Source organism: Schistocerca gregaria, chromosome 3, assembly GCF_023897955.1.
Source record: "Schistocerca gregaria isolate iqSchGreg1 chromosome 3, iqSchGreg1.2, whole genome shotgun sequence".
NCBI classification, from domain to species: domain Eukaryota; kingdom Metazoa; phylum Arthropoda; class Insecta; order Orthoptera; family Acrididae; genus Schistocerca; species Schistocerca gregaria.
This window is the reverse complement of record NC_064922.1, coordinates 664,371,154-664,391,376: the sequence shown is the minus strand read 5'-3', so window position 1 is coordinate 664,391,376 and position 20,223 is coordinate 664,371,154. Positions and strand designations below refer to the sequence as shown.

Here is a 20,223-nt window from a genome sequence, read left to right as displayed (position 1 = left end):
CAACAGAAAGTAAACTAAAAGATTAATTGTGTAATTTGTTTTGATATTATCAAAACATTGTGACTCACTGTCATAATAGTACCTAAAAGCAGATAAACATTATGACCACCTACTCAGTAGCGTATTGCTCCACCTTTGGAATGCAGTACAGCAGTAATTCCGTGTGTGGCATGGATTTCACAAGTCCTTGGTGGGTTTCCAGAGTCATATGACACATCACCTAATACACAAATTACAGCCAATAGTTTTTGGGTGCAGAGCTGCTACCTGATAAAAAGTCCCAGACGTGCATGATCAGGTTCGTTTCAGGTGAATTTGGTGCCCAATGCATCAGAGTGTGTTCACTATGATACTCCTTAAACCACTGTAGCACAATTCTGGCCTAGTGACATGGACAGTTGTCCTGACAGAATACACCATTGCCATTGTGGAAGACAACAAACATGAAGGGATGCAAGTGGTCCACGATAATGGTCATGTAGTCGACAGTTGTCACCGTCAGTCTGTACCATCACTAAAATGATTCTCTTTTCATCTCTTAATTCCTCATACAAGGTATCTCTCCTAAGAATAATCAGATGAATTTTCTCTAGTGTTTTGGCACATATTTGCAATTACTTTTTTGCAATATGTAGCTGAAGTCAGCCACAAGAAATCCTGCTCATCAAATCTCTTATGCGATACCCAGCATAAACAGAATGCACTGGTTTGTTTCCCATCACAAACAAAATGATTTTAAGTGGAACTTCACGTACCCATTCTACAGAGCAGTCCCAGATTAGTCTAGCGGTATTCCTTTTATCGGTGTGTGTTAACATAAATAGTAAAATTGTTCAGCATGTTTTACTGTTACTGTTATTACATATCAACAAAACTAATTTGGGACCACTATATCAATTGGGCACATAAAATTTCACTTTGAAAATCATTTAGTTTGTAATTGGAAACAAAACCAATGCCTTCTGATGCTTGACGTTGTATGGAAGATGTGGTGAGCAGTATTTGTTTGGGCGAACTCCAGCTTCACATTACAAAAAAGAAATTGCAAATATCTGCTGAAACATTAAAGAAGATGTGCCTGACAACCTATAGGAGAGATACCCGGTGTATTTCCCTTACTGTGATATGTTCCCACAACACTCCCATGTGGCATTCACTTGTGCATTTGGCAGTGGTCATCATGTTTTAATTCATCAGTGTGTATCATGTCACCTTCCTTTTCTTGAAAAAAGTTTATAAGTGTTCACTAGCATATCTTCAGATGACCAGTTTAAAATTAACTTTTCATATGGTTGTGTGTGGAAAAAAGTTAGTGCTGCTAATTTCTTGCTTGATTCAGATATATTTTTTCATGACAGTACTATTTTTTGTAAATTGCTTGTCCCTTTCCTGCTCAAATAATTCCTCTTTCCAGCTTTAGATTTTTTGTTCCTTGTTTTTGTTCTTTGGTATTATTGAATTACACGCTTGACTTCTGGTTCAGGCGAAGTGGCTACTGGAGCAAGAAGTGAAAGTCCAATGATTGACGAGGAGGGAGTATCTGATGAGGATCTGGAAAATAAGCAGAACATTGTAGGTCAGTTATAGCTGTAGTCTGTCTCAGAACTGGACCATCACAGTTCTCTTATTAGTCGTAGATATTTTCTATGTTGTGTTCCAACTGTATCTGTATGAGAAGATTGCACAATCATTTATTTGCTTCTTTTGTATACTGATAATAGTTTTCTCCATATCACTTTATTAAGAACTGCTGAAAAATAATTTTAATGGTGTTACGATATGGAAGCTAAGTTGCAGAAAATCTACTGATTATAGCAATTAGCTCAAATACACAAAGTTTACTTTGATAACTGAATATTGTCTTTTAATTTTGTATAATAAAGAGAATGTAAATTAGTTGTTACTCCAAATTCTGTAGTGTTCCTTTTCTGAGTGAAGATTAAGTTGTTTTTTTAGAAAATGTTAAAGCACATACATATTTAATAATTGCCTACGTCTTTCCATTAATACTAATTTAATGAAATTATTAGAAACAAGCTGAAACAAAATTTTCATGTTTCAGGGGAGCAGGAAGTGCGTGTTTTAACTTTAGCAGAACAAATAATTGCTGCAATGCCAGAAAGAATAAAGGTGAGCTATTCGATGCAACTTGCTATCTCAGTTATCAGTTATTTTACCCTTCATCTATGTGTCATCATAGTTGTGACCTCTTTATAGCAACAGGATATTTCTGTGCATTTGTGCTATTTTTTGGTGGACCTTTTCATGTTTGAGCCTGTGTGGAAGTGGAGATAAAGTATTTAGGCTGTCAACATGCTGTTAATATTTGTGTTAGGGTGCTGTCTCTTGAGATGATGTTGGGCTCCCATTAAAATTGTTTAGGAAATGTATTGCTATTTATATTTTATCAGAAACCTATAGTTGACTTATTGTTAGAAGTGATAAACTGACTCAGTATTAACTGAAAAACAGACTTGTAGCTCTTGGTTGTAAGAAAAGGCAATCAAGAGATAAGAAAAGTGCAAGGGAAGTGGAAAAGATAAAGACCAGAAAAAAGAATGGAACAAAAATGAATGTTTCCAGTAAACAATGAAAGATTGGAAACAAATTCATTGTAAAAAAAATGGGTAATAAGATAATGATAAATGGAAGTAGTCAAACAAATAACTTTTTGAATCTTTTGAAATTTTATTGCTCATCTTTGTTCATCAGTTCTTAATCAAAAGTATATTTTCAGTTCTTTTTGTCTTTATTTTCGCTGCACATTTTGTTTATGGGATACTTCTTCATAACATCATTGAGCGTGTTTCAAATGTAACATGATATTACTGTTTTATTAAAATCCAATTCCTATCTTCAGGAAACTGAAACATTCAACTTAAACTATAATGAACACATTAATTACACTCGAAATTGATTTATTTATTTACTGATTGAATGTATCTATGATGGCGCATTGCAGTACAAATGTTGGGAAAGTCAAGAACCCTGAAATTATATACACAAATTCTGTAAGAAGTACCATAAATGAAAATGTGAATTAAACATCTAGTATAAAACTCACCTTACACCATTAAATAAAGCAGACATGAAATAAACAATTGGATGTGAAGAAAGTACTTTACAGATGCATGTACTCACTGACTGAGGGGAAATGACGGCACTCTATGACTGTGCCCACCCCCTCCCCCCTTTTACTAAACCTGTGGTCTTTTAAAGTAGTTCAGCATTTAGGTGTTTTGTGTGAAGGATTTTGTGAGCTGTGGTGTTCTTTGTGTCAACACAACAGTTTATTAGTTGTTTGTTGTATATCACATTTCATGAACCCGTGATACAAATATATTACTAGCATTAGTCTGATATTTTACAGTGTTTTGTCTCTATCAATTACATTTCATTTAAAGAATAAATAAATTCTGCAATGTAAATGTATGATTGAAATATGTAAAACACAATGAAATTGGCTGATGCCAAAACAGTTTTTCTTTATCTTGACCGGTCTTTATCTGTATACTGAGAAAAAAGTAAGAAAAACACCGTTTTTAAGTACCATACATAGAAGACAAAAGGATTTTTTTTAATGAAATACAGTGTCGATTATGATTCTAACCATTTTAAGATGTACAAAATACTATGGGCACAATATCAATGAATAACTCAGATTTCATGTAGAATAAAGAAAACTATGTTTTCCAGTCATGTCATTGTTGGTAATTGTATAACAATATGCAAAATATTATGTTTCATATTTATTTAACCTCTTGTTCTGTGATTCATATTTATGGAAGCATTACCACTGCAAATTTATTCTGAAAATTACAGAATGAGAGTGCAGATGTAATGTTGGAGCAGGACAGTTCACGAAATGACTCGTCAGCGGGAAATAGTGATACCTTACCAGAAGTCTTCATGGAACCTCTTTTGATTGATGAAACCTCTTCATCATTTGAGCCTGTAGAATTTAACTTTGAATTCAGTGATCACAATTATAGGTGAGTATTATAATTTTTGTTTTAGTTTTCATTATTGTTTTCTGCATCAAAGCCACATGGCATAAGATCACTTTTTCTTCCTTCCTTGTATTTTTTTTGTATAAAATACAGGAAGGGTACAGCAAAATGCAAAAAAAAAAAATGTTCTTTCAATTTAAGGTCCTTTGTAACTGTAATGGAACAGTTTCATTTATCTTTCTGTACAAGGTATAAAATGTAAGGCAGACAAAGAAATGAGGAAACTCATGTACTTGACTAAACACAGGAACTTTTTGAGATGGCAAAATAAAAATAATGTGTGGCTGCAGTCAGTATTTGGGTCAATTTTTTACAAATGAAGACATCATGGGATCACAGATGTTTTTTTGTAATATGTAGGTTTTCTGTGATGAAAGGGAAAATGCAAATGCAATGTAAACTAAATAAACAAATACAAATAAAATAATGTTAATGCCGAATGAGCACTGGAGGAGAGAATAGTAAAAAGAGAAAGGAAGTGCCATTATGAAACAGAGATAAAAATTATCGATTGCAGAAAATGAAAAAGGGTAAGTCCATTACAGGCACTCAAGAATGAATATTGAGTTATTAGGTTTCAGGACACGAGTTGTGGAGAAAATAAGTCAGAGGGAAAGGCCCAAGGGATGAGTGAACGGATAACAACTAATCTAGAACATTGACTCAAAACATCTTGCAGGATTATTTCTTGGGTCTTTAGGAAGAAGCAGGTCTTTAAATTCTTCTGAACTTTAAAAATATAATTTCTTTTAAATGTACATTTTGTTACACATATGTCTTTTATGAGGCAACGGCCTAGCCGCAGTGGATACACCGGTTCCCGTGAGATCACCAAAGTTAAGCGTTGTTGGGCATGGCCGGCACTTCGATTGGTGACCATTCAGCTGCCATGCGCTGTTGCCATTTTTCAGGGTGCACTCAGCCTTGTGATGCCAATTGAGGAGCTACTCGACCGAATAGTAGCGGCTTTGGTCAAGAACACCATCATAACGACCGGGAGAGCAATGTGCTGACCCCAAGCCCCTCCTATCCGCATCCTCCTCTGAGGAGGACACAGCGGTTGGATGGTCCCGGTAGGCCATTGACGGCCTGACCATGGAGTGCTCTTTTTTCTTTTTCTTTTTTTTTTTATTAAAAAAGATGTACATTCTGAGTTACATTAATCTCCTGAGAATTTATTCACAATGTTTGTTGCGCACCTGTAAAGTTTATTTCAAGTAATCATTGAGAAGCAGTGTTTTTTTATACTACCTCAAAATAGTTATGTCTGTCCCCAGAGAGATATCTGGAAGTGTTGTAGAAATATCTTTAACTTTAGGTATGCCTCCTTTAAGTTTCATGAGGGACAGAAAAAGAACATAACTTGAATATTTCCTGATTACTTATTCCACAATCTGACCATAAAGGAGAGCTTTCTGAAATGTGGAATTAAGCCACTGATTATGGGGTTAAGGGGAAAGCACAGAATACATTAAGAAGTGAGAGGAATGAAAATTAGGTCAAATGCTGAGAACTCTGGTAGAGTAACATGTAAAGCTATGCCTAGTTCATTGACAAATGATGGTTATGATTGTTAAACTGTATAATTATTTAGTGTTTAAAAACAGGAGGCCATTTGTGGATATTTGGTTGTCTGCTTTGCATGTGAAGTGTATATGATAGATACTACAAGTGGGATGTGATTGCAGCATTATCATGACTTGTGGTATCTGTGGGAGATTTGTGTAACCTCCACAAGTCAGTGTACTGATTGGAATCGTGTGATGCATAGCAGATGATCACAAGCCATGACAATATGGAGTGACATCATGACAAAACTGAATAAATTGACTGCCTGATTTTATGTTCATTCAAATATAAAATTTCAAGATGTTCGTCAAGTATTCAAATATGTTATGTAGTAGTGTCACATAAGATGATGATGTACATTCGTATATACTATATGGAGCTTTTAAGTGAAGAATTACTTTGTATTCACTTGTAGAAAGTCAAAATTTGGTGAAGTTTCTCAGATTTGAGAACAAACGTAACTGCACCAGTAATGAAGTCCATCAAAACGCACTGGCACAGTCTGAAAAAAATTTAATGACAGATGCAGCAATTTAGAATTTCAAGAAAGCATTGAATTTGAATTGGAACACAGAGTATATTGACATATATTTAAAGGGGAACAGAACATTCTGACCATGAAGAGACTCATAATAGTTTATGCTGAAAATCAATAAAATTTGAGATGATAAAAGCTGATATTTTAATAGGAGATGCATTGAAGGTAATTTTCTGTTGTCATTAGTAATCCTGTCAAGAGGAGAATGTTACGATGAAATAAACAAGTAATTACATTGAAGAAAAGAAAGAGATTTGAGCAGATATAATTTGTTTTTAAATAATTTCCAAATTAATTGACAACCATTATATTTACAAAGTATTTAACAAGTCCATGAGTTGGAAGATCGGCAGCCACAACTACAAATGGTTACTACTGTTTGCATCTGGTTCAGAGCTATGTTACAGCAAGTGGTGGTGATGTGGTTGTTGTTGGTGGTTGTTGTTGGGGGATGGGGATGTCTATGACAGCCACTCATGACTCAGTGGCAGGCCTGGTTTACTGAGTCCAGCAATCTAATACTCTGTCGGCAACACAATGCTACAAGTTATGCGAACAACTTTGGTGAGCTGAAAGGAAGCCAGATTAACATTTTTTGTGGTGTGTTTTGTGAATAGCTAATGTGAATTTTTGCTCAGAAGAATTTTCTTGTTGAAGTTATCTCCACCACTGTAACAGTAGTTTGCCAGAGATGATTAGTTGTCAATTAAATATTATGTTAACTGTTTTTCTGTACTGACCCACAAGATGGAAGAGCTTTTGAAGATGATGGCAAACTTAAAAGCTCAGACTGGCTTAAATTATAAGCTAGATAAGTCAAGTGCAAATTAAAGGTGAAGCTAGAAACTACAAATAATAGGATAAGTCAAACCAGATCTGACTTAAATGCAAATACAGATCCTCAGGGTGTGAGATTGAAAAAACACGTGCTGAGGCAGAAGTTCTAATGATTATTAAATGAAATGGTGAAATAGATTCTGTGAGTGTTATAAAGGAGAAAATAAATAAGCAGGTCCAAAAACTGAAAGAACATATTGGAAATATCTAAATTACTACTATAATTTCTAGTTTAATCCTTTGAGGCCTAGTTGTTTCTGCCTCAAACCACAACATTATTCATTTTGTTTTGAAGTACCAGTGCCATTAACCAGGGATTTTGTGGTGTTAGTGGGTTACGCTAAAGGCACTGGTACTTTAAAACAAACTGAATAAAATTGTGGTTTGACATAGAAACCACTGGGGCTCAAAGAGTTAACAGAAAAGTACATACTGAGATGATTAATCAGTGTAACTGAATGAACAATTTAATGAGATAAATAATAATTTAAAACAGGTTAAACATTTTATTGAAAATGAATTTACCAAGGTACATGAACTAACCTCAGACACTATCAGCAGAATTAATGTATTAGAGCAAAACAAAGAGTCAGATGTAATTACAATCTCTGGGTCGAATCTTGCAACCTTGGGAGAGCGTGATACTGATTTAATTGAACAGTAGGTTCAGGAAAAAGTTGGTTCAGCTATATGTACTTTCCATTCATTGGCTGAGGCACACGTGGTATTCCAAAGGATGTGGAAGGAGTTAGTCAAAATATAAGATTAGTTCAACCAAAGCAAATTTAATGAAAATTGTCGGTTGTCAACAGAATTAACAGAAGAACTTCATTTGAAGGATGGGGAAATTTTAATGAAATAATTCCAGAGTTCACATCTGAAGGGGATGTACATTCAATGAGTTTCTTAAGGATATTATCTCAATCACTGCCCAAACATGGGATAATTCAAAAAAGATTGATTTCATCTTTAGCTATGTAGAAGAGAATGCTGCAGAATGGGGAACCATACACACTAAGTAATTCACCTCTTGGAGTGACATCCAAAATAAATTTTAAAATAAATATTGATCATGCAGTACTCGAGAGAAGTTAGCATTTGAGCTATTTATTGATTAGATGATAATAATAATAATAATAATAATAATAATAATAATAATAATAATAATAATAATGGAATCATTATCCAACCCCATTCCAATGAAGGAATGAAGCAAAATACTATAAAGTGAAAAAACATAATAATAATAGTATGAACAATAAAAATCATAATAGGAGCCAAGTATTTAACCACAACAAGGAGAGATATATAGGCCCAAATTTATCAACAAACAGGACTTTCTCACACCCCCATCAGAAAACAAGGCAAGTTCTGTAGCTGAGTCAGGTTCTAGGACATGTCGATAGAATGTGGGCTCCCATGTAGAAAAAGTAGTAGCGCTAACATGTTACTGGAAGAAGACGAAAATGAAATGTATAACAGTGGGCCATGTTTTTGAGAGTAAAGTAGATACTCATTTAGACTGTGGTGATAAAATATCTTTAATACCACAAGAATTATGAGGAAAAAAAATGCATGTCTGATATTAACCGTAACAGGTGTATATGTGTTAAGTATAACGACCACCACCTATAGAGAAGGATGCGACATGCTTCTGTGACATCAGAGTAATGTGATTTTGTGCAAATTTTACTGTGTTGTGGCAAAAGAAACAAAATTAAACCTGTCAACAAGAGAGATGTAACCATTACTCATAACTGACGCTGCTTCTTCAAATGAGAAAAGTTAACGTTTCAGACAAAAATAAATCATTATTTTGGTGCTATTTTGGCAGAATCCCATAACCTAATGTATTTTAATAATGAACAGCTGTGACTTGGTAGATTTGGATTTGCTTCTTTTGGCAAAACACAGTATAATTTGCAGAAACTTACCTAGCAATAGCTATGGTGTCAGAATCCTGAAACAGACTACCTCTGGGATTGGAATGATTACTGGGTGATAAAGTATAATTGAATCTCAGCAGAAACCATGTTGTCTGGAAGGGAGAAAGTAATTTCAGTGACATACATTTAAAATGATTGAGTAATACTGAAGCAGAAACAACAAATAGCAAAACATGCACATCTCATTGCCATGACAAATACCATCGTTGGAGAGCAAAAGAACCCAACAGGGGAAGAATTATTAGAAAATATAAAAATATGTACACGATGGGTTGAAAAAACATCGAAGGGCAAATTGAAGAGTGTCAATATTGATAAAGAAAAAGTTACGGAAACATGTTACAAGTTGGAAACAATTTGATGAAAATCTGGTTAAAGTAAACATAACTTTATATGGACACAAACTACTATAATAGGAGTTTATGCAGTAAGTGAAGATGAACTACACTCCTGGAAATTGAAATAAGAACACCGTGAATTCATTGTCCCAGGAAGGGGAAACTTTATTGACACATTCCTGGGGTTAGATACATCACATGATCACACTGACAGAACCACAGGCACATAGACACAGGCAACAGAGCATGCACAATGTCGGCACTAGTACAGTGTATATCCACCTTTCGCAGCAATGCAGGCTGCTATTCTCCCATGGAGACGATCGTAGAGATGCTGGATGTAGTCCTGTGGAACGGCTTGCCATGCCATTTCCACCTGGCGCCTCAGTTGGACCAGCGTTCGTGCTGGACGTGCAGACCACGTGAGATGACGCTTCATCCAGTTCCAAACATGCTCAATGGGGGACAGATCCGGAGATCTTGCTGGCCAGGGTAGTTGACTTACACCTTCTAGAGCACGTTGGGTGGCACGGGATACATGTGGACGTGCATTGTCCTGTTGGAACAGCAAGTTCCCTTGCCGGTGTAGGAATGGTAGAACGATGGGTTCGATGACGGTTTGGATGTACCGTGCACTATTCAGTGTCCCCTCGACGATCACCAGAGGTGTACGGCCAGTGTAGGAGATCGCTCCCCACACCATGATGCCGGGTGTTGGCCCTGTGTGCCTCAGTCGTATGCAGTCCCGATTGTGGCGCTCACCTGCACGGCGCCAAACACGCATACGACCATCATTGGCACCAAGGCAGAAGCGACTCTCATCGCTGAAGACGACACGTCTCCATTCGTCCCTCCATTCACGCCTGTCACGACACCACTGGAGGCGGGCTGCACGATGTTGGGGCGTGAGCGGAAGACGGCCTAACGGTGTACAGGACCGTAGCCCAGCTTCATGGAGACAGTTGCGAATGGTCCTCGCCGATACTCCAGGAGCAACAGTGTCCCTAATTTGCTGGTAAGTGGCGGTGCGGTCCCCTACGGCACTGCGTAGGATCCTACGGTCTTGGCGTGCATCCGTGCGTCACTGCGGTCCGGTCACAGGTCGACGGGCACTTGCACCTTCTGCCGACCACTGGCGAAAACATCGATGTACTGTGGAGACCTCACGCCCCACGTGTTGAGCAATAATTCGGCGGTACGTCCACCCGGCCTCCCGCATGCCCACTATACGCCCTCGCTCAAAGTCCGTCAGCTGCACATACGGTTCACGTCCACGCTGTCGCGGCATGCTACCAGTGTTAAAGACTGCGATGGAGCTCCGTATGCCACAGCAAACTGGCTGACACTGACGGCGGCGGTGCACAAATGCTGCGCAGCTAGCACCATTCGACGGCCAACACCGCGGTTCCTGGTGTGTCCGCTGTGCCGTGCGTGTGATCATTGCTTGTACAGCCCTCTCGCAGTGTCCGGAGCAAATATGGTGGGTCTGACACACCGGGGTCAATGTGTTCTTTTTTCGATTTCCAGGAGTGTATTTAGCAGACTTTATGGTGGATTATCAAACATTTTTTGTATACAGAATTTAAGGAATTGGAGGCCGAGGAACAGGCTGCCTTCAGAGCAGGGATATCAACTATAGATCATATATTTTGCTTGCAACAAATAATTGAAAAGAAAAAAGTTAGAAATCAACCACTTCATTTAGTATTTGTAGACATACAAAAAGTGTATGATAATATACCCATATGTAACTTGTGGAATGCTTTAATTGCTTTTAAAAATAGTTCCATCATAATTAAAGCAATTCAGAACCCTTACGAAAACCCTATGGCAAGAATAAAAGTACAAAACTATCTCTCACCTGGATTTAAAGTTACAAAAGGATTATGTCAAAGATCCAGTCTGTCACCAACACTTTCAAAATATATGCAGTAAAAGCATTGGGAAGCTGGAAAAAAAGGTAAAAACATGGGGTTCCCAGTAAATGATATTACAATATATTCATTACAATTTGCTGATGACCAACTAAATCTGGCACAAGGTAACCAATTAATTTTGGCACAAGATAAAGAAGACATAGAGTACATTACAAGGAAATTAATAGAAGAGTATAATAAATGGGGACTTCAGGTCAATAGGAATAAAAAGAAAATATATTTTAATAGGAGACACAAATCAAGATGTGACACAGGAACATGGGATGGGGACTATTAAACACACTGAAGAATATAAATATCTAGGAGTCAATATTACACAAGATGGAAAACAAGACAAGAAAATTAATTCAAGAATAAATGCTGGGAAGTTTACTTTTGCAACAGAAAATGGTATTTAATGAGACCAACATATTAGAAAGGAAACAAGGGGAGAAATCTTGAACACAATTATCAGAAGCATTATGACATAAATATGGACAGTTACATCACAAATAGTTAAAAGGTTGATGGCAATGGAGATGGACTTTTGGAGATGGTCCGCTGGGATATCTAGGCGAGAAAGAATCATAAATGAAGCCATCAGGAAGAAAATGGCTGTTACAAATTCAGTTGCAGATTCTGTAGAATAAAAACAACTGTTATGGTGTGGACAGTCAAAAAGGATGTAAAAGGAGAGATTACCACAGAGCACTATGGAATGGGAGCCACCAGGAATACAGAAAAGAGCGAGGCCATCGAGCACATGGATTCAAGGAATTCAGACCTCAAATCAGGAGAGGAAATATTGAAGAAAATATATAGACAGATAGACAAAAATGAAGGGTGAAAAGCAAATTACTGTATAAACATGCTATCTTAGGTGAGCCCAATGATATTAAGGAATGTATGAAGGTGTGCTGGAAAGTAATTCCTCCAAATTTTGTGTGTGATAGCTCTTAAAAGTTTTTTAAATAAAAGAAAAGTTATTGACATTTTACATCTTTATTCTTCATGTCAACATATTTATTTCTGAGTATAGTCACCCTGGCACCAAATACATTTTTCCCAAAGAGAGACCTGTTTGTTGATGCCATCACTATAGAATGTTTGTCATCATTGGTCAAGCAACAACCTCACATCTGCTTGCAGCACTTTGTCTCTATCAAAGTGAGTCCTCAAAAGTATTTTTATGTTTTGAAAACAGATGAAAATTGGATGCAGATGTCACAGCATTCATATGTGGTCTGGCATTGTCATGCTGAAAGAGAGGGTGTTGCATGTGTGCACGGACTCTTCAGAATCGAAACTTGATTACTGCCCGTTATTTCTCACAAGTCAACATACTTGTGTTACACACGGCTATGTTACATGCTACAATCCAGAGCTGTGTAGTGACAGGGCTGCAAATATGTAGACTATAGAATAAAGATGTAGAATGTTGATAATGTTTGTTTTATTTAGAAAGCTTTAAGAGTTTTCACATAAAAAATTAAGAGCTTTACTTTTCAGTATGCTCACCTGTACGTAAGTTTAAGATAAAGGAAATCAAGTCTTTCATTTGTAAACCATCCCCAATACCAACAAGTCTTTGATCTGTAGTTAAGGAAGAGATACAAAAGATGATTGATAATATGTTATTGAACATAGCTTAAGAGTGCATAATAATAATAATAATAATAATAATAATAATAATAATCTGTTGCTAGTGGTTAAAAACCTGGCAGGAGGTGTTCGGTTTGTTTTAAATGCCAAAACTTTGAATAAACTTTTGAAACTGTATAAGGCAGGAATGTTAGTGTAGCACAGTTATAATAAAAACCTGAGGAAATGGAATTCATTAGCTCAGTGGATCCAAAAGCCAAATACTGGCCAACGCCATTGTGTCAGTAGTCTATCCCTTATACAGCTTTTTTATATGAAGATAAATTATACCAGTTTAGTTCTATCTTTCAGCTTGGACAGATCAGAAAGTGGTTTAATCAATCCTTGTGACAAATCCTTTGTCAATAAGTTAATACAAGAATTAAAACAAGAACTGATAATGAATGTAATTGACTAACTACTAGTTGTTAAGGCTTTGGAAGGCCATTGTAAATTTTTGACTCAGACTTTAAGAAAACTACAAGAAAAAGGAGTAACATTAGGCTGTCTAAGTCACATTAACAAGAATTGAAGTTACTAGGTCATCAGAAATTCAAACAGACCCAGAGAGCATAAGAGCTATTGATGAGTGTTGTGAACCACAAAGTGTAAAACAATTATGTTCATTCCTATGGATGGTGAGATTTTATAGGAGATTCATAAAAGTACAAGTGATGAATAACCCGCAATTATTATACTCGTTGAAACAATGAGCTAAGCGAATTTGGTAGAAGAAGGTACTACTGATTCACGCTGTGATAAATCAGGCCTTTAACTGAACCATGGATGCATCAGAATATGATCTGGGTTGTGAATTCTTTCAAGGAGCATGGATTCCTGAAGAGAGAGGGCTCAGGACTGAAGGGACTGTAGCTATTGCTAATAGAAAGGTGAGTAAACACGAGTTAAATTATTCAGCTGTTGAAAAGGAACTGCATTTCGTTGTTAGAATTTTTACAAAAGTTTCAGTCTCTAATATGGGGCTAGAAAATAGTAATACATGCAGACTACCAAGCTATGGCATTCTTAAAGGAGAGCAGACTAATATACAGTCCATTAATGAGGTGGTTTCTTTTATACAAGAATTTAAATTAGAAATAAATTACATAATAGGTTCACTTAATGTAGTGTCTGATACACTTTCTCAATTGCCTTTGAGTATGAATAATGAGAGTAGAATGAGAGGTCTTGGAATAATTTTTAGAGTTAACTTTATGTCTATTAGTTTTACTAACAATGAGATACAGTTATTAGCAAAAAGATAAAAGAATGATTAAAGTCTGATGAACAATTAGGTGAGATTGTTGCATCCTGGTACCAAGGAATTTGTATAACGGTTATGGAAATTTTGGTGTAAGGAAGTATGTTAGACATATGACTAAATTTTACAGCTTTAAGAACTTCCATTGGGAAGTGGATAGGATCAAGAAGATGAAAGAAAATAATAGTATTGTAAATTGTAAAGTGTATCCCATAATAGCAAAACCATTAAGGGATTTAATAGCTGATGATTTATTTGGACCTTTACATAAAGGTAAAGGAGGACTATTTTGTAAATTTTTATTATATCTTAAGTTATGTCATATAAAGTTGGCAGACACAGCCACTATGATGAGTTGTTTATGGAAATATTTTGCAGCTGTAGGCAAACCTAAACTGATAATGGCACTCAGTTTATAAGTAATACAGGGTGTATACATGGACAAGGAAAAAAAATTCCCGGTTTTCCCGGTTGAAAACACACTTTCTCTCGGGTGAAAATACATTTTTCCCTGTGTTATGGGAGAGTATACTTTTCCTCGGCACTGTAAAACTTATCAGTCTTTTGAATGTTTATGGTTTTATACACTGTCATAGAATTTCCTGGCAATTTAGAAAACGAAACTGGGGGGGGGGGGGGGGGGGGGGGGACATGTTTTGGAAAGATCTTTGATGTGCAGCAGCAAGATGTACGCTGTATATTTTCGTGTTACGAAGATATAAATTCGAATTCCACCAAACAATGCATGTTACTTTCCAAGGCATTGAAATTGAGATTGCGACGCGCTTTTGTAAGCAAGTCATAGATCATGTCATGTGATCTCGCCAGCTGATGACAGCATAGGACACATGATGTAGTCAGCCAATAGCAAGATCACTCTTAAGTAGTGCGAACATACAACTAAGAAAAGTTGATGGTTTAATATACATAGTGTTGCTACAAGAAAAACAGAGGTTTCACATATAATTGTAGTCTCGAAGATTAATAAGCTTCAAGAGGAGCTAAGCTTCCACATATAATGTTGATTTTTTTTTGTGCATGTTACACTTTAAGATATATCACACAAATGTGCCAGTAAAATTTTTAATAATGATGTAAATGTCTGATCTTCTGGGCTCAAAATTCTTCTAGATGGTCATCCTCAAAGAGTTGATTTTTAACTGAGAGTCAAATGCTCTGTGATTTAAGAAATTCATCGTACATTCTCGCATATAGTTCATCTTGTGTAAAAGGAAATTTACTTAGAAAGTAATGCTTTTCAAACCACCAGCTGCAATGTTTTCCCGTTACCTGTTAGAAACTGATTTGTTTCAGCAGTTGCCAGAGAGCGCCAGATAACAGGTGCCACCGCTCTTACACAGCTACGATGACACAGGAAGACCGTATTTCACAAAAGAAACAAGACATTAGAGGACACTTCAAGTTCATAGGAATTTCATGAACCATACTAAAATGCATAATTGGGCTTATAGTGCACATTCGGATGTAAATTTTCTTGAGTACCAGTACTGTATTATCTCACATTTGGCCCTCTATTATGGCATAATGCCATGCGAGCTAGAAGATGGAAAACATACAGCGAACAGTTGAAACTAGCCAACAGTGTGAAATTAAACACTTTGTTTCAAATAAATTGACTCCTCAGCCCAAAAGATTAATAAAAGCCAAATCTCTTTAGCAAAGCGAGCAAAATAACTTCACTGTTCTGCAAGTCGATTAATGCTTGACTGTCAGAAAGGTGGAAATAAAACCTGAAAATAATAACATATTTTAGCCTTCCGTAATTATGTGAACATATTTTAATTCGTTTGATAGCTCCCAGGCACAGAAATCCATTTTGTTTTCAGTTGATGTGAGAGTAATAAATGAAGAGGAAACTGCAAAATCACTAAACGTAAACACAGGTCACGTGAAGACTGCCCACCTCCACACCACAACTCAGACTGCTCTGTGCATCAGCCCCTGATGTACGATATTTCCGAACTGGGGCAATACTAGATAGTGGCGCTCAGCCACACATCCATAGCCAGAAGCGGGAGAAGGTACTACCCATACGTGACTCAACTGCGCATGCACAAGAGCCCGACCGCAACTGCTAAAACGAATCTTATGTCAGCAGCTGTCACATCTCGCTCATCGGAGGCAATTTGTCATTATGAATCATTGCATAGTCTTTCTAAAGCCTTTGACATACTTTGCTGTTGACAGACACTTGTATGACCACTATGTTTTGTTGTTGTAAATCGCGGATTTCCTTTGCGACTTAAGTTTTTTTTTCATTTTGTTGCCGCAGTATTATCCTGCAGATGCGGGATACAGTAATAACCTTTGTTGGAGTATTAGTTCTTACCAATCAAAATCACAAAAATTTAACTGGAAACTAAAACAACGAAACATTTCCGGAATTCTAAAAAATTCCCAGGTTTTTTCTCGGTTTTCTCCTGGATGAAAAAATTCCCGGATTTTTCCCGGATCTCCCGGTTGTCCTGGGTCGTATACACCCTGTAATAGCTTTAAGGAATTTTTGGAATTGGAAGCAGCGTAACAATTAACTGTTTCTAAATACCATCTGCAGTTGAATCCTGCAGAAAGAATAATGAAAGAGGTAGGAAGACTCTGTCATACATATTTCTCAAGAAGACATACTGATTGGGCTCAAGTGATACTGGAATTCCAACTCAAATTAATTTCCATTACTTGTCTGTTGGTCACTCCCAAGTGGGAGTGTTAAAAAGGGATTTATTGGAGAAGCATTGTTAAAGTTGTTTAAGTGGCCTGATAGGATAATTTACTATAGTGATAATACCACACAACTGTAATAAATGAAATAATTAAAACATTTCAGTGAAGTGTAAAGGAGCATAATATAAAAACAAAGATTCCAAGACTTACCAAGCGGGAAAGCGCCGGCAGACAGGCACATGAACAAAACACACAAACACACACACAGAATTACGAGCTTTCGCAACTGGCAGTTGCTTTGTCAGGAAAGAGGGAAGGAGAGGGAAAAATGAAAGGATGTGGGTTTTAAGGGAGAGGGTAAGGAGTCATTCCAATCCCGGGAGCGGAAAGACTTCCCTTAGGGGAAAAAAAGGACAGGTGTACACTCGCACACACACACACACACACATATCCATCCGCACATACACAGACACAAGCAGACATATTTAAAGGCAAAGAGTAAGGGCAGAGATGTCAGTCGAGGCGGAAGTACAGAGGCAAAGAAGTTGTTGAAAGACAGGTGAGGTATGAGCGGCGGCAACTTGAAATTAGCGGAGGTTGAGGCCTGGTGGATATCGAGAAGAGAGGATATACTGAAGGGCGAGTTCCCATCTCCGGAGTTCGGATAGGTTGGTGCTGGTGGGAAGTATCCAGATAACTCGGACGGTGTAACACTGTGCCAAGATGTGCTGGCCGTGCATCAAGGCATGTTTAGCCACAGGGTGATCCTTATTACCAACAAACACTGTCTGCCTGTGTCCATTCATGCGAATCGACAGTTTGTTGCTGGTCATTCCCACATAGAAAGCGTCACAGTGCAGGCAGGTCAGTTGGTAAATCACGTGGGTGCTTTCACATGTGGCTCTCCCTTTGATCGTGTACACCTTCCGGGTTACAGGACTGGAGTAGGTGGTGGTGGGAGGGTGCATAGGACAGGTTTTACACCGGGGGCGGTTGCAAGGGTAGGAGCCAGAGGGTAGGGAAGGTGGTTTGGGGATTTCATAGGGATGAACCAAGAGGTTACGAAGGTTAGGTGGACGGCGGAAAGACACTCTCGGTGGAGTGGGGAGGATTTCATGAAGGATGGATCTCATTTCGGGGCAGGATTTTAGGAAGTCGTATCCCTGCTGGAGAGCCACATTCAAGGTCTGATCCAGTCCCGGGAAGTATTCTGTCACAAGTGGGGCACTTTTGAGGTTCTTCTGTGAGAGGTTCTGGGTTTGAGGGGATGAGGAAGTGGCTCTGGTTATCTGCTTCTGTACCAGGTTGGGAGGGTAGTTGCGGGATGGGAAAACAGCTTTCGCATCCCGCAACTACCCTCCCAACCTGGTACAGAAGCAGATAACCAGAGCCACTTCCTCATCCCCTCAAACCCAGAACCTCTCACAGAAGAACCCCAAAAGTGCCCCACTTGTGACAGAATACTTCCCGGGACTGGATCAGACCTTTAATGTGGCTCTCCAGCAGGGATACGACTTCCTAAAATCCTGCCCCGAAATGAGATCCATCCTTCATGAAATCCTCCCCACTCCACCGAGAGTGTCTTTCCGCCGTCCACCTAACCTTCGTAACCTCTTGGTTCATCCCTATGAAATCCCCAAACCACCTTCCCTACCCTCTGGCTCCTACCCTTGCAACCGCCCCCGGTGTAAAACCTGTCCTATGCACCCTCCCACCACCACCTACTCCAGTCCTGTAACCCGGAAGGTGTACACGATCAAAGGGAGAGCCACATGTGAAAGCACCCACGTGATTTACCAACTGACCTGCCTGCACTGTGACGCTTTCTATGTGGGAATGACCAGCAACAAACTGTCGATTCGCATGAATGGACACAGGCAGACAGTGTTTGTTGGTAATGAGGATCACCCTGTGGCTAAACATGCCTTGATGCACGGCCAGCACATCTTGGCACAGTGTTACACCGTCCGAGTTATCTGGATACTTCCCACCAGCACCAACCTATCCGAACTCCGGAGATGGGAACTCGCCCTTCAGTATATCCTCTCTTCTCGATATCCGCCAGGCCTCAACCTCCGCTAATTTCAAGTTGCCGCCGCTCATACCTCACCTGTCTTTCAACAACTTCTTTGCCTCTGTACTTCTGCCTTGACTGACATCTCTGCCCTTACTCTTTGCCTTTAAATATGTCTGCTTGTGTCTGTGTATGTGCGGATGGATATGTGTGTGTGTGTGCGAGTGTACACCTGTCCTTTTTTTCCCCTAAGGGAAGTCTTTCCGCTCCCGGGATTGGAATGACTCCTTACCCTCTCCCTTAAAACCCACATCCTTTCATTTTTCCCTCTCCTTCCCTCTTTCCTGACAAAGCAACTGCCAGTTGCGAAAGCTCGTAATTCTGTGTGTGTGTTTGTGTGTTTTGTTCATGTGCCTGTCTGCCGGCGCTTTCCCGCTTGGTAAGTCTTGGAATCTTTGTTTTTAATATATTTTTCCCATGTGGAAGTTTGTTTCTATTTTATTTGGAGCATAATATAAATGTGACAAGGCCAGAATTTGATGTAGGTCATTGGTAAAGGTAAAATCTTATCAACCAAGCTGATAATGTCACAGACACACAACATTCAAAAGGCGTAATTGTGTTAGATCTCTTAAACTACAGACATAAAAGGGTATACAATTTAGATTAATTAAGAGATTTATTATGTGAGAACGAGTTCCCAGGGGATTCACTGCATTTGTGAATTTTGTAAAGTGACTCCTACAAGATCCCGCATTGCTAATTATATTCCTTAACGGTTCACTTTCTGCATAGTGGTCCTTCCTCTTTTATGCTCTATCCACTTTGAATTATATTTCCTTCCTACAGTATGTTATAACCATGGAGCACTTGATCTTTGTGGAGAGAAAATTAGAACCAGTGACAGAAACTATATTAATGCCAAATAACTGGTTTTCACTTGCAAAGAGTTACTCCAGAAATGAATAGAACATACTTTACAGTATAGCGTATGTTCTCCTGTTTGTTGCTGTGAATGTAACTTGGATGCCTTATAGTGTGAGACTTCTTTTTAATTTAGGCATATGTTGAGTAACACATCAGTTTAACAAAGTGTTTAGTTGAAGATGTATTTATATTCAGCATTTGCCGAGAGTGCTTGCAAGAAAAACAACAGTTCTGTTGTTACTGAAGCATTAGCTACCATCCAGTTATTCAGCCATAACACACTGCAAAGGAACTTGATTCTGTAATTTTGCACAAGCATAGTGTCCTGTGACATCACCGTAGGGCTCAGTGATGCTTCAAACAACAGAATGTTGACACAAACAAAGGGGAGTGGGGGGGGGGGGGGGGAGGAGGAGAAGAAGAAGAAGAAGAAGAAGAAGAAGAAAAAGGATGGAGCTGAGAAGTTCGTGTAAGGTGGGTTAATGAGATCACATTAGCACCAACTTTCATCACAATTCTGCCTCCATGGATCTGTCACATGATA

The 20,223-nt window shown here is 38.2% G+C and overlaps 1 protein-coding gene across 3 annotated transcripts in view; it reads left to right on the top strand.

Annotated features, from left to right (window-relative positions):
* LOC126356325 (calmodulin-binding transcription activator 1) overlaps window positions 1-20,223 on the top strand; it is a 1,852,577-nt gene that overhangs the window by 1,687,526 nt on the left and 144,828 nt on the right. For all 3 annotated transcript variants that reach the window (XM_050007298.1, XM_050007299.1, XM_050007300.1), the window contains exons 22-24: window positions 1,484-1,576; window positions 2,063-2,130; window positions 3,823-3,992. In XM_050007298.1, coding sequence (XP_049863255.1) covers window positions 1,484-1,576; window positions 2,063-2,130; window positions 3,823-3,992 — 331 coding nt within the window. The remainder of the gene's footprint in view (window positions 1-1,483; window positions 1,577-2,062; window positions 2,131-3,822; window positions 3,993-20,223) is intronic.